Raw genomic sequence first — 15,279 nt, 5'->3', positions numbered from 1 at the left:
CGACTTCTCAGGCCCCTCTCTCCCGGGACCCATGAACCTCACCTGGGCCCCTCTCTTGGTACCCATTACTCTCACCTGGGAGTGCTCCAATAAAGCCTCCTTGCTTACCCCTTTCAACTCTGCTCCTCTTTCTTTCTCTGGCGCCATCCAAAAAACCTTACAATAATGTAGTTCTATTTTCAGTGTTTTGAGGAACCTCCACACTATTCTCCATAGTGGCTGTACTAATTTATATTCCCACCAACAGTGTAAATGGGTCCCTTTCTCCACATCCTTGCCAGCACTTGTTATTGCCTGTCTTTTGACTAAAACTCATTTTAACTGAGGTGAGATGATATCTCATTGTGGTTTTGATTTGCATTTCTCTGATGATTAGTGATGTCGAACAATTTTTCATATACCTGTTGGCCATTTGCAGGTCTTCTTTTGAGAATTTGCTATTCAGATCTTTTACCTATTTTAAAATTGGATTTTTTTTTCCTATTCAGTTGTTTGAGGTCCTTATATAGTCTGGTTATTAATCCCTCTGCAGATGGGTAGTTGGCAAATATTTCTCCCATTCGGTGGGTTCTCTTCACTTTGTTGATTGTTTCTTTTGCTGTGCAGAAGTTTTTTAGCTTGATGTGATCAAAATTCACTATTTTAAGTACACAATTCAATGATTTTAAAATAAATTTAGCAAGATCCAGTTCTAAATATTTCCATCACTCCAGAAAGTTCCCTTGGACAGTAAATCCCTGATCCCACCTCCAGCCCCAGGCAACCACTGATCTGCTTTCGGTCTCTATAGGTTTGCAATTTCTGACAATTTCATCTAAATGGAATCATACATTACACAGTCTTTTGTGTCCGGCCTCTTTCACTTAGTCTTCATTAAGAATCAGTCGTCGGAGCGCTCCGGCCCCCTCCTGCCCCTCCCACCACCCTCTCTCGGCGGTTTTGGCATCGCGGGGGAGCAGGAAGCCCCCTGGAGCCCTGACCCCCGGGCCTGCGCGCGGACGCTCGCGGGTGGGCTGGGCCGCCGGCTGCGTGGCAGGCGGGCCGCATTATTTCCCGCTGGGGCCGGGCTCTGTGGGAGGAGGCGGCCCGGCCCGACCCTCTCAGCCCGAAACGGCGCGCGCTGCCCCGCAGACAGGGCCGGGGCGCGGCGCCCCTCTCCCTCCCAGTCCCTTCCTTACCCTCGTGGCTCCCGGGAGCGCAGGGCGGACGCGAGCCGCGCCGGGCGTCGGAGCTCTGTGGGGCGGCCCAACTCTCCCTCTCCCGGCCGACTCCCGAGCGGGAGCTGCGAGGCGTGGCCGGTGGAGGGGGCGCTGGGGGGCGTGGGGCTCCCCGGCAGGCGGGAGGCTCGCAGCGAGCCGCACCAGACGTTGCGCCGCGCAGCTCCCCGCTGGGCCCCTTATAGCTGCGGGCGCGGGCGGGCCGGGGCCCCCGCGGCTCATCGGCCACACCTGCGAGGAGAGGGCGGGATGCCGGAGCCAGGTGTCCCGGCGCTTTAAGGGCCCTCACAGTCAGACCTCCCTGCACAGGTTCTCGCACTCACACTAGCCTGCCTGGATCGCTTTTTTTTTTTTTTTTTTTTTTTTTGTGGGAGGCCCGTGGAGCAGCCGCGATGGCCAGCACCAGGAGCACTGAGCTGGCGCACTTTGAGGAACGGGACAAAAGGCCGCGGCCGGGGTCGCGGAGAGGGGCACCCAGCTCCTCTGGGGGCAGCAGCAGCTCGGGCCCCAAGGGGAACGGGGCTCATCCCCAGCCCGGCGCACAGTGCCCACCGCAGCTTGCACCGCACGCGGACCCTGCAGGCCCTCGGCTCGGAGAAGGCCACGAAGGCGCGCTGCTACCGGAACGGGGACCGCTACTTCAAGGGCCTGGTGCTTGCCATCGCCAGCGACTGTGCCCCTCATAGAGCTCACCCGCTCCCCGTCGGACAATGTGAACCTGCCCCAGGGCGTCTACACCATCTATACCGTCGACGGCAGCCGGAAGGTCACCAGCCTGGACGAGTGACCGGGAAGGTGAGAGTTACGTGTGTGCATCCAACGAACTGCATCGTAAAGTTGATTACACCAAAAATGTTAATCCGAATTGATCTGTAAACATCAAGGGTGGGACAACATGAGCCCTGGCTGCTGCCTCCTCTGTGAAAAGCGAAGTAAAAAAAAGTAAAGATTTCATCAAACCCAAATCAGTGATTGTGATTCGAAGTGGAGTGATGCCTGGAAAAGCTGTGCAGATCCTTCTGAGTAAAAAAGACTGCTCATTCCTTTGAACAGGTTTTAACAGGTATCACCGGAGCCACTAAACTAGACTGAGGAGTAGTCAAGAGGCTCTGTACCCTGGATGGAAAGCAGGTTACTTGTCTGCAAGACTTTTTTGGTGATGATGTTTTTATTGCATATGGACCTGAAAAATTCCGTTATGCCCAAGATGACTTTGTCCTGGATCACAGTGAATGCAATGTCCTGAAGTCATCTTATTCTAGATCCTCAGCTGTTAAGTATTCTGGATCCAAAAGCCCTGGGCCCTCTCGATGCAGCAAATCACCAGCTTCAGTTTAATGGAACTCCCAGCAGCCAACTTTCCGCTCCCATATCTACGAAATCCTCCACTTCCTCCCCAACTAGCCCAGGAAGTTCCGGAGGATTAAAGACCCTGCTCTGCTGTGCCTGCCCTGCTTGACTTTTTAGGAATTTCTTCTTCCAGATTCCTGCGCACTTTTGTGGTTAGCCCTCTGAGTTCTGATTGGCAGTGCCTTCTCCTCCCTTTGTGGCGGTTATCTGTTTATTGTTTATTGGCAACACATGGCAACTGCAGGCTGTGGTGTTTCAAAGCCAGTCTAATTGGTGTGCTGATGACTTGTTCCTGGGGATTATTTGGAATTGACACTTTCTACCGTAGGCTCCAAAGAATTCTTGATTGATTAAGTAGGTAGAAGGTACCAAGAGATAAAATCTATTCTGGAATAGTACTGTGAATCTGTAGAAATTTTTGTTGTATTTTTAAACTTGATAATTAAGCAGGGAAAGTGGTAGGCTAAATAGAAACACCACATTTTACTGAACCCTAGGACCTTAGGATTAAAAAAGATATAAATTATATGATGATTCTCAAATTGCCATACATTATATCTCACTATTTGCTGTGAATAAAACCTGAATTCTTTCCTGAAAAAAAAATCATTATCATCAATGAATTATAATGTTCATTATAAGGTTCACTTGAGGTTCATCCATGTGTAGTATATGTTAATAACAAAAGTTCATTTCTCTTTATTGCTTCATAATATTCCATCATATGACTATATTACATTCGTTTATCCATTTACCAGATGGTGATCATTTGGATTGCTTCCAGTTTCAGCTATTATGGGGTTTTTTTCTTTTACATCCTATTTTTACTGAACAGTTTTTGGCTATTATGAATAGTGCTGCCATGAACACTTGTGTACAAGTCTTTGGATGAACATACATTTTCATTTCTCACAGAGAGAAACATAGAAATTTCATTGCATATATAGGGACCAAGGGACCCTTGGCTCTCTGAAGGTTCACTGAAAAATCAACTCAGAAGATTTACTGGAGAAAACCTTCAGAATGAAGACCCAGCCCCTTAATGGGGTATAGGAAATTACATACCATCTTGAAGTTACAGAAAGAATAGGGGGCTTGGATCCTAGCAAAACAGGTTATGGGAGGAGGAAGAAGAGGATATCTGTTGAGAGGCAATAAATGATTACTAGGGAGAATTCAATGGACCTGAAGAACATACAATGATCTAGGGCAAAATCTGTTGGGCCCACAGAACAGACAATAGTCTGTGACAAAAATTTGTCCACATTTGTTGACAGACTTTAGACTTCCTTTGTATGATATGGGTTCAGTTAATGAAAGCTTAAGGATGGAACCAGAGGTAATTGTTTTATTCTTTGGTAGATCCAGACTTTTTGGCAGATAAGAAACTTCAGAGAACAACTTTATCCTATGGGTTGGGAGAGACTTTGAGGCTCCTTTATCAATTCAGCATGTATAAAGCACCATATTTGGGGGTATCAGTTTCTAAGCACCAATACAGGGTTAAATGGTTAAGTCTATTTTTAACAAACTGCCAAACTATTTTCCAAGATTTTACATTTCTCCCAATTTCTTCACACCTTTTCAAACATCTGGTATTGTCTTTTTTATTATAATCATTCTAGTGGGTATATATTGTATTATCTGTGGTTAATTTGCATTTCCCTAATGATTAATAATGTTGGGCATATTTTAGTGTGTTCATTAGCCATTAATATATCTTTTTTTCTTTCTTTCATTTTTAGAGATAAGTTCTCCCTCTATCACCCAGAACAGAGTGCAGTAGCCTGATAATAGTTCACTGTAACCTCAAACTCCTGGGTTCAGGCAATCCTCCAGCCTCAGCCTACTGAGTAGCTGGGACTACAGATATGTGCCTCCATGCCCAGCTAATATTTTATTTTTTTGTAGAGACAGGGTCTGGCTATATTGCCCAGGCTGGTCTCAAACTCCTGACCTCAAGCAATCCAGACCCAATATATCTTTTTTGATGAAATGTCTATACAAACCTTTTGTCCATTTAAAAACTGGATTATTTTTAAATTTTTATCGTTGAGAGGTACAAGTTTTTTATATATTGTGGATACAAATCCTTTATCAGATAATTTGCCAGGGGTAGGAAGTGTCAGATTTGGCAATCTTTCTTTGTGTTCTCAGTTCTTGGTGTGCTAATGGCCAAAGAATGACCAGACATGACAAAGTAAGGCAAGCATGAAGTGAGATTTATTGAGGTGGAGCAAGATAGAATTACAGAGCAAGAGCAAGATACAGGTTTACAGAGCAAGATACATTCCCCACAGATGACGACTGGACCCCATCACAGCAAAAAGAGAGCAAAAAGGGCTTGGTTATGGTCTAGGCCTTGTTTTATAATGTCTGGATTGGGACCTCCCTCATAGCTCAGACATCACTATGGAACCACTTTGACTGGGCAGTTGGGAATTATATTAATGTGACCTGAATCTTACTGCCCATGAGAATCTCCCGTAAGTCTCCCTGAAAGCCCATTGGGGGGTGAACCACAACGGCACCCACTTTCGTCCCTAGGAGACCTAGTATCCCTTGCTATCTACCTAACAGAAGGATACTTTTTTTCACTGTGGGTATGTTTATCTCCTTCCAAAAATATTAAAATACCAAAAAAACAGTGATACACTTTAAGCCACGTCTCAAAACCAGGATTAACACTCTGCCATAGGGTTAAATTAGATCCATTTGCCTAAAGGAAAGTCATATTTTCTATAGAGCTTTCATTAAATAGGCTAATTTAAGATTAAGTTCCACAAAGTTGCTTGAAGGAAAATGCTGGGGATAAGAATAAATACCACCTCAAAATTCATATTTGCTAATGTGGGTCTTATAAACTGGAGTGTTGTTAAAGCTGTAAATATTAAAATACCAAATATTAAAATACCAAAAAAACAGTGATACACTTTAAGCCACGTCTCAAAACCAGGATTAACACTCTGCCATAGGGTTAAATTAGATCCATTTGCCTAAAGGAAAGTCATATTTTCTATAGAGCTTTCATTAAATAGGCTAATTTAAGATTAAGTTCCACAAAGTTGCTTGAAGGAAAATGCTGGGGATAAGAATAAATACCACCTCAAAATTCATATTTGCTAATGTGGGTCTTATAAACTGGAGTGTTGTTAAAGCTGTAAAGGGGTTTTGGTGTAGACCCAGTTGCTCACACAAAAATCACAATTATTGAGACAAGGAGAATTGCCAAGGAAGGAAAGGAATTTTGAACATGTCTCGCAGGGACAATGGGGAGAAGTTGCCTGAAATCTGTCTAAGGGATTGGATGAGCTTTTAAAGGAGGAGCCATATGCCTTGGGGCAGGTCCTGGTGTGTCTCCTAAGGGGCATTGGGGGCAGGTTGTGGGTGTTGGTGAATCTTGGTGTTGGGAGTCTGCCCTGGGGATGTCAGAATCTTTACTCCTTTGTCTTGTAGAAAATCCATCATTTTAGACTGGGTGTAGTCGCTCATAGCTAGCATTTTGGGTTGGGAGGTCGAGGCCAGAGGACCACTTGAGGCCATGATTTTGAGCACATCATTTCTGGGAAACAACTCAAAGGGTCAAGTTGTTAGTTAAGGGAGAGGATTATCAAAAACATACCACTCTGGGAGGCCCAGGCAGGAGGATCCTTTGAAGTCAGGAGTTCAAGACCAGCCTGAGCAAGAGGGAGACTCTCCCCTCTCCATCTCTACCAAAAATAAAAAAAAAATTAGCTGGGCTTGGTGGCCCTATTACGGAGGCTGAAGCAGGAGGATCCCTTGAGCCCAGGTGTTTGAGATTTGTGTGAGCTGTGATAATGCCACTGCACTCTACCTGGGGTGACAGAGTGAGACTGTCTCAAAAACAAAAAAACCCAAACATACAGGAGTTCATGGAGACAGTTACAAGAGTATTGAGAGTTTCCTTCCTTCCTTAGGTGAGTTAGCTGAAATATGTTAATGATTTATTCTTGTAATGTAGCCCTGGACTACATACATAACAACAGTATCCTATCTTGTCCATGGTTGGGTTAGGGGGAGGGGAGGACAGGAGTAGAAATTTCAGAAGACTGCAAAATTCATCCCTTTTTTCTTTTTTTAATAAAATACGGAATATTTAACAAGTCTGCGTATCATCCTTGTGCAGGCATCCATCTTTTAGAACACAGTTCAAAAAGTTTATCTTTCTCATGGTAAACCAGGGAAAGGTATGGCTTATTATTACATACCCAATAAACATCCTAGTTGTCAAAAAAGGGAAGTGGATACAGATAGATCATTTATTGTCTTCTCAATTTGTTCTTTGAACTGTTAAGGTTTTTTTCTTCAGTTAATCACAGAATATTTTTTTTGCACAAAGGCTTCAAAGGTCAAAGAATGTTAATTACAATAGCATTCAATACAACATCATTCTTTGTTTCTTGAAATACTTGCTTCATTTGGCTTTCAGAGTAGCTACGCTTCTCATTTACTTCTCCCATTCTCTCTGCAAGACATACTCAAAATTGCTTTCTTCCTTGGCAATCTTCCTTGTCTCAATAATTGTCTATTTCTTCTCAGTCTCCTGTCATTCATTCAACAAATATGTATCCTATACCAGGACTTTTCTAAATTTAGATGCCCCTGGACTTATGATGGGGTTACATTCTGATAAACTTACTGTAAATTAAAAATATCATAAGTCAAAAATACATTTAATACACCTAATCTACCAAGCATCATAGTTTAGCCTCGCCTATCTTAAATGTGCTCAGAACACTTACATTAGCTTACAACTAGACAAAATCATCTAACACAAAACCTATTTTATAATAAATTGTTAAATATCTCACATAATTTATTGAATACTGTACTGAAAGTGAAAAACAGAATGGTTTTATGGGTACTCAAAAGATAGTATCTACTGAATGCATATTGCTTTCACACACCAGGTAAAGTCTAAAAATCTTGACCTTGTCTCTGTAGTGCATTGGCTAGCGCATTCAGCTATTAACTGAAAGTTGGTAGTTTGAGCCCACCCAGGGACATAGGGTGTGGATTTTAAAAATCTTAAGTCAGGGCTTGTCCGTACTGGAGAGTCAGCAGTGAACAAAACATATAAAATCCTTTCCCTCATGAAACTACACACTTTTGTCTCTTTTACCTCTTCCTGACTTACAAATGTTGGCGGGCTGAAGTTCTTGATCACTTTCCTACCTCAATCTCTCCCTAGAGATCTCACCCAGGAGTCCACACGATAGGTTCCTCTGCCCTATGGTTCTTGCTCTTTCCCTCCTCTGGCAGGTGGGCCAGGTGAGGTGGCCGTAAGGCCAAAAAGACAGGCCTACACAGAGCCTATGTAGTCTTTCTCAAGGCCCAAGGGCTGACCAGAGGACTGTTGTATTTGGATGAAGCTTGGACATTCAGGCTGGGTGTCCACACAGATCCACATGAAGCCTCTCAAAGTACAAGAAAGAAGCAGGGGTAGAAAGATAAGGGGTATGGCCAAGAGTTGAGGACTAACTCTCCTCAAGATACATGTTATGGCTCAGAACTCTGAGGAGTACAGGATTCCCAAATTCACATCCAGCCTTTCTTGAGGGTAAACTTCTCAAGGTAGGAGAATGGAACACATTTTATTTAAAAGCTTGTTATTTTTATTAATACTCTAAATGGAGTATGGGTCTCCATTTGTATACTTGCCCCTGGACTCCTTGAATGTTAAGAGCAGGTCTTAACCCCATATTCAGACTTGTATCCAACTGCCTATGGATATGAGGAATGACCCCCTGGAACCTAATAAACATGCCACATTTAATATGGTCTAGACAGACTCTTGTTTTTCTCCCCCATACTTCGTCCCCTCTTTAAATGCCCTACTATTTGTTCAGCTGCTCCTGCGTCCTTCCTCTGTGTTTTCACTCCTGCCCTGCTATAATCAATCCACTGTCTGTCCTAAAGCCAGAGTTATCTTTTTATTTATTTTTTAAATAATAATTATTATTATTGCAGAAACAAGGTCTTACTCTGTCACCCAGGCTGGAATGCAGTGGCAAAATCATAGCTCTCTGCAGCCTCAAACTCCTGGACTCAAGCAGCTGGGTTTACGGGCATGAACCACTGTACTAGCCCAGGGTTATTTTTTTTTTATTTACTTACTTACTTTACTTACTTATAGAATCTCGCTCTGTTGCCCGGGCTAGAGTGCCGTGGCATCAGCCTAGCTTACAGCAACCCCAAACTCACAGGCTCAGGCAATCCTCCTGCCTCAGCCTCCTGAGAAACTGGGACTACAGGCACACACCACAGTGCCCGGCTAATTTTTCTATTTTTAGTAGAGACGAGGTCTCACTCTTGCTCAGTCTGGTCTTGAATTCCTGAGCTCAAGTGATCCTCCTGCCTCACCCTCCCAGAGTGCTAGGATTATAGGCATGAACCACCACACACGGCCCAGGGTTATCTTCTTAAAATACCTATCATCAGGCTGGGCACGGTGGCTCACACCTGTAATCCTAGCACTCTGGGAGGCTGAGGCGGGTGGATCGCTCAAGGTCAGGAGTTCAAGTCCATCCTGAGCAAGAGCGAGACCCTGTCTCTACTAAAAATAGAAAGAAATTATCTGGCCAACTAAAAATATGTATAGAAAAAATTAGCCGGGCATGGTGGCACATGCTTGTAGTCCCAGCTACTCGGGAGGCTGAGGGAGGAGGATCACTTAAGCCCAGGAGTTTGAGGTTGCTGTGAGCTAGGCTGATGCCATGGCACTCACTCTAGCCCGGGCAACAGAGTGAGACTCTGTCACAAAAAAAAAAAAAACAAAAACCAAAAACACCTATCATCAGACTTTACTACCCTTGTAACAGAGGTAAAGTGCCGGGAATTCCCCAGCCAACAGGGTTGAAGACAGGGTATTGTGCAGGAATAAGGAAAAAGAGACAACAGAAGAGAAAGAGTGGGGTTGGGGACTCAAGGCTTCTCCAGACCAAGAGCCCCAAGCTGAGCTCCTCACTCGTATTTCTCTTAACAAAACAATCTCATCCACCAAGCTAAAGTTAAACAAACATAAATCAAGTTAAAGAAATTTTTCTCATACAAAAGCAGGTGCTGAAGTTTCCATTCTGATATCAATCAAAAGCAAGAAATCATTAAACCATAAAGAAGGACATACACCATGCATGTGATCTTAAGAGAACACAGTAAAGATTTATATTTTCCAGTTACCCATTTTTCTAAACAAAGCTATTGATCTAGGCTAAGCGATTTCCAGCCTTCAATTAAACAGACTCATTAACTGTGAGCCACAAGCCAAGCCTGCCTTTCATCTAGCTGGACATTTCCATTTTTTGAAAACCTCAGAGCAACTTGAACCTATGTTCCTAGATTGCAGTCCTTAAACTTGGCCCAAATAAACTGCCTACTTACATTAAATTTGCCTAAGTGTTTTCCTTTAGGTCAACAGGGGTATAGGGTTTCTTTTAGGGTGATGGGAAAGGTCTAAAGTTAAATAGTATGATGAACAGAAGCCACTGAACTACACATCTTAAAACAGTGAATTTTATGGTTTGTGAATTATAACTTCACTTTAAAAGAAAAGAGTTATCAGAATAAAACAAAAAGTTTTACAAAAAGTTTTTTACAATTACGAAATGTTTTCCTGAGTTATTAAGGCTCTATGCAAATTTTGAAACAAAATTATATGGAATTGCAGCATCAAAATCTTTTTTCCTACAATTAAACTAATTATTTTTAGTTTTTACTCTTTGAGGAAAATGAAAGTTAAAACTTCTCCATGACTGGAAGCAAAAAACTCTAATGGTCCTTTTACTTAGAAGAAAATCCACCTTGTTCTACTCTTCCTCCCCTTGTCACCACTGCACTTGACTAGTCTTAAAAATAACAATTTTAAAAAGAAGAAAATCCACAACTTCACTACGCAACCTGGTGGACAACTATCTTTCCCGCCTGCTACTCTCCTCTGGGCTCACTGTGCTGCAGTCACACTGGGATTTCACAAGGTCTACAACCAAAACAAGTTTATTCATACTTCAAGGTATTTAAAAGACACAGAAATAGTTTATTTTTATTTACTAAATCTGGTAACTCTAAATAGGATCTCCCCGTCTCTTTAATAATTAAAAATTAACAGCTTTCAGTAGCAGCCTGTCAGTACTATTTGTTTCTGCCAGTTTACTAGCTATCGGTGTGACCTTAAGCAGATACCGTAATCTCTCCGGATCTCACCTCTGCAAGCGCGGATAAAGGGACCTACCTCAGAGTAACTGTGGGGGTTAAATAAAACAGTACGTGTGGCGTTTTTAGCGCAGCCAATGGGAGTTACTGAATGGGAGTTACTGCATATTCGTTATTCATTACCACAGAGGCTCAGCTCGGCGAACAGGCGCTGGCCCAGCCCGAAGCGAGCCCGCCACACCTCGGAAAAGGGCGAGCAAAGCTGGAGCGAGGAAACGAGAAACCGCCTCCCACGCCCAGTGAAGCCGGCGATCCGGGTGGAGCTCCTCGCACCCTCGCGTAGCCCAGCCCGGCGGGAGTGGAAAGCGCCTCCCTCCGGGCGCCCGCCTTCTCCAACGCGGCGGAACACGTGACTCCGCCCCAGCCACTTCCGCTTTGGTGCGCCTTCCCTCCCCGCCCCCAGCCTGCACTTTCGACAAAATCATGGAGTCCCGTCTTTCCCTCTGGACCTTTATATTTTCTTCACTTCTCCCTCCTTCTGACCGAGCTGGGAGATCAAACTTAATCCGCGCGGAAGGAGAGGCACGAATGGCTACGGAAAGAGCAGTTACGTGGGCAAGGCGAAAGTGCGTAGCGGAAGCACTGCGCGCCCTCTCTCCTCTCGAGTCGGAAGTCGCTGAGTATAAATGAGTCCCAAAGCCGGCGGCATCTGGTCTTGTCACCCGCTGGGCCAGCAGTTTCATGTGGAGGCTCCCGGGCGTCCGCGCAGCGCTTCGTGGGGTCCGGGTAGCGGTGGAGCAGCGCAGCCGGGCCGGAGCGGCGACTGAGACGGCGGCGGGCGCGATGGAGCGCGCCATAGTGCGGTGTGTGCCCTCGGAGCCCAAGCTGAGCCTGTCATTCGCGCTGGCCGACGGCAGCCACAAGAACATGCAGCGCGACCAGAGCGAGCCGGTGGGTAGGGCTCTCAGCCGGATCGCTACGAACGCCATCAAGGGCCACGCTAAGGCAGCCGCCGCCAAGAAGAGCAGGAAGAACCGGCCGAACTCAAGTGGCGGTGCGGCCTGTGCCGGGCCCGGGCCCGAGTCGGCGACAGCCCGCGAGCCCGTGGTGAAGCTGTACTACCGGGAGGAGGCAGTGGCTGAGGACGTGCTCAATGTGGACGCTTGGCAGGACGGCGCGGTGCTGCAGATAGGCGATGTCAAGTACAAAGTGGAGCGCAACCCGCCCGCCTTCACCGAGCTGCAGTTGCCGCGCTACATCATGGCGGGCTTCCCTGTGTTCCCCAAGCTCAGCCTAGAATTTGGGGATCCCGCCTGCTCCCTCTTCCGCTGGTACAAGGAAGCCAAGCCCGGAGCGGTGGAGTCTGAGGCTAGTGGCCCCTCGTCGTTGTCTCCCTCCTTGCCCTCTTCTACTTGGATCGAGACAGGTGTGGACGAGCGCGTCTACATCCCGTCTAACGCCGACATCGGACTACGGCTCTTGCTTCATTGCACCCCCGGCAATGGACAGCGCTTCGGGCCGAGCCGGGAGAGGGTAAGTGTGTGTCCGGTGGAAGCCGGGCCTGGCACCTGCACTTTTGACCACCGGCATCTCTACACTAAGAAGGTGACAGAGGACGCTCTCATCCGTACTGTCTCCTACAACATCCTGGCAGACACGTACGCGCAGACTGAGTTCTCACGGACGGTCTTGTACCCATACTGTGCCCCTTACGCCCTGGAGCTCGACTACCGCCAGAACCTTATCCAGAAGGAGCTCACTGGCTACAACGCCGACATCATCTGTTTGCAGGAAGTTGACCGGGATGTGTTTTCTGACAGCTTGGCACCCGCTCTCGAGGCCTTTGGGCTAGAGGGCGTGTTTCGAATCAAGCAGCACGAAGGCCTGGCTACTTTCTACCGAAAGTCTAAGTTCAGCCTCCTTAGCCAGCATGACATTTCTTTCCATGAGGCCCTGAAGTCCGACCCCCTTCACAAAGAACTGCTGGAGAAACTAGTTTTGTACCCATGGGCGCAGGTGAGAGTGTTCCAGAGATCTTCTGTACTTCAGGTAAAGTAGCTACCCCTATCTTTTCACATGCTAGCCCATTTTTATGGGCCTGGAAGGGGGGGGCGGGGGAGGATGGGGATAATGAGATAAAGCTATGCAGATTTTGTAGAAAGGTGTTTGCTCTAGTATCTTCAGCACAAAAGTTTAGTCTTCATTCAGCAAGTATTTTTTGAACACCTCTGGTGTGCCTGCCACACATGCTGCAGGTTGGCCTGAACAAAGCAAGCAGGGACTTTCCTAGTATTTATACTCTAGCGAGAGGAACACATACCAAATATAAAAATAATAGTAATAACTAATATTCTTTACTACGTTCCAAGCACTGTCCTGACACATTTTTAAAGTACTTAAAATTTAAGTGCCTGGTGTGTTTTTGTCTAGTGCTCCGTCAGTATCAGCTAGTATTTATTTATTATTGGCTCATTTAATCTTCACAATAATCCCGATATTATTCTTTTTTTTCTTTAAGAGATAGGGTCTCACTCTATGCCCAAGCTAGAGTGCAGTGGCTGATCTTTGCTCACTGCAACCTCAAACTCCTGGGCTCAAGTGATTCTCCTGCCTCAGCCTTCCCAGTAACTGGGACTACAGGCATGCACCACCATGCCCAGCTAATTTTTCTGCTTTTTGTAGAGACCAGATCTGGCTATTTTGCCCAGGCCAGTCTCAAACTCCTGACCTCAGGCAGTCCTGTCTTGGCATCTTGGCCAAAGTGCTAGGATTATAGGCATGAGCCACCATGCCCACCCTGTTGTCTCTTTACCACCATGAAACTGGTTTAGAAAAGTGTCTGTCTCCAGGTCACACTGCTGTAAATGGTAAAATGAGTATTCAAACCTAGGTCTCCCTGACTCCAAAGCCTGCACTAACCTGCTTGAAAACAGTCTCCAGGCCGGGCGCGGTGGCTCACGCCTGTAATCCTAGCACTCTGGGAGGCCGAGGCGGGTGGATCGCTCGAGGTCAGGAGTTCGAGACCAGCCTGAGCAACAGTGAGACCCCGTCTCTACCAAAAATAGAAAGAAATGATTTGGACAGCTAAAAATCTATATAGAAAAAATTAGCCGGGCATGGTGGCACATGCCTGTAGTCCCAGCTACTCGGGAGGCTGAGGCAGTAGGATCACTTAAGCCCAGGAGTTTGAGGTTGCTGTGAGCTAGGCTGATGCCACGGCACTCACTCTAGCCTGGGCGACAAAGCGAGACTCTGTCTCAAAAAAAAAAAAAAGAAAAGAAAACAGTCTCCAACCTTAATTTTGTCATGTAAAATGTATTATTTTTATACTAGCTTTATATGTTGGACATTGTTATTAAAACATGTGACACTGAATCCTGTTCATGTAGATCCTAAAATTCAAATAACAAATCAAATTTTGTAATTTCAGTCTTCCTTTGTCAAGGGGAGGATATGGAATAAAATGTTAGTTCACATAGTCGTAGATAAAAACATTCAGGAGATTGGCAGGTACCAGCTGCGCTCCTGGCACTTTCCTTTTTTATTTTAGGTTTCAGTTCTTCAGTCTACAAAGGACTCTTCTAAAAAGATATGTGTTGCTAATACGCATCTCTACTGGCATCCAAAAGGTAGGTTTAAGCATCTCTACTGGCATCCAAAAGGTAGGTTTAATTTGGTTTCACAAGTGACTTGAACATGACTTAAGATTGTTAAACCTGTTTTACACGTCTTGAATGTCACCCAGAGACTTGAGTTTTTTTTTTTTTTTTTTACTTAAAGACAACTTTAAAAAGTACTTACATTAATGTTTTTTATATTCATAGGTGGGTACATTCGTCTCATTCAAATGGCAGTAGCCTTGGCTCACATTAGACATGTCTCATGTGATCTGTATCCTGGCATACCAGTTATATTTTGTGGGGACTTTAATAGTACACCATCAACAGGAATGTATCATTTTGTCATCAATGGAAGCATTCCAGAGGATCATGAAGACTGGTCTTCCAATGGGGAAGAGGAAAGATGCAACATGTCTCTTACTCATTTCTTCAAACTGAAAAGTGCTTGTGGTGAACCTGCTTACACAAATTATGTTGGTGGCTTTCATGGATGTCTAGATTACATTTTCATTGACTTAAATGCTTTAGAGGTTGAACAGGTGATTCCTTTACCCAGTCACGAAGAAGTTACCACCCACCAGGCCTTACCTAGTGTTTCCCATCCCTCTGATCACATAGCGCTTGTATGCGATTTAAAATGGAAATAGATTTGTTTTGTATGTGATTTAAAATGGAAATAGATTTGTGTTTAATGGGAGTTGTTTTAGGTGTGAAAAGGAAGTTACTTTAGCAGAAAATTTAATATGAATCAAAGCTTACGTAACGGTCAAAGGGGAAAATTAGACACTAAGGTAAAATGTTCATCCCCTACTAGTTATGCTCCAGATGCTTTTATTATGAAACTGTTCATAATGTTTGCATCATAGTTTATCTTTGCTTTTTTCCCCCTACACTTGGAGGAAAACATTTATTATGACTTGCAA

The 15,279-nt window shown here is 45.0% G+C and overlaps 1 protein-coding gene and 1 pseudogene across 2 annotated transcripts; both read left to right on the top strand.

The window, feature by feature from the left end:
- The first annotated feature begins 1,594 nt into the window (after positions 1-1,594).
- On the top strand, positions 1,595-3,143 carry LOC123623367 (annotated as a pseudogene).
- Positions 3,144-11,201: 8,058 nt separating this feature from the next.
- On the top strand, positions 11,202-15,020 carry PDE12 (phosphodiesterase 12). 2 transcript variants are annotated; one of them, XM_045530442.1, is made up of 3 exons: positions 11,202-12,785; positions 14,287-14,365; positions 14,561-15,020. In XM_045530442.1, exons 1-3 carry the CDS (start codon positions 11,478-11,480, stop codon positions 15,001-15,003), a joined length of 1,830 nt encoding a protein of 609 aa, XP_045386398.1. In that variant the 5' UTR covers positions 11,202-11,477; the 3' UTR covers positions 15,004-15,020. The 2 variants fall into 2 exon arrangements, with proteins under 2 accessions (XP_045386398.1, XP_045386399.1); XM_045530443.1 differs by lacking the exon at positions 14,561-15,020 and adding an exon at positions 14,399-14,510.
- The last annotated feature ends 259 nt before the right edge of the window (positions 15,021-15,279 follow it).

This window comes from Lemur catta, chromosome 18, assembly GCF_020740605.2.
Source record: "Lemur catta isolate mLemCat1 chromosome 18, mLemCat1.pri, whole genome shotgun sequence".
NCBI lineage: Eukaryota > Metazoa > Chordata > Mammalia > Primates > Lemuridae > Lemur > Lemur catta.
The sequence above is the reverse complement of the archived record's forward strand: the minus strand, read 5'-3'. Positions and strand labels throughout refer to the sequence as shown.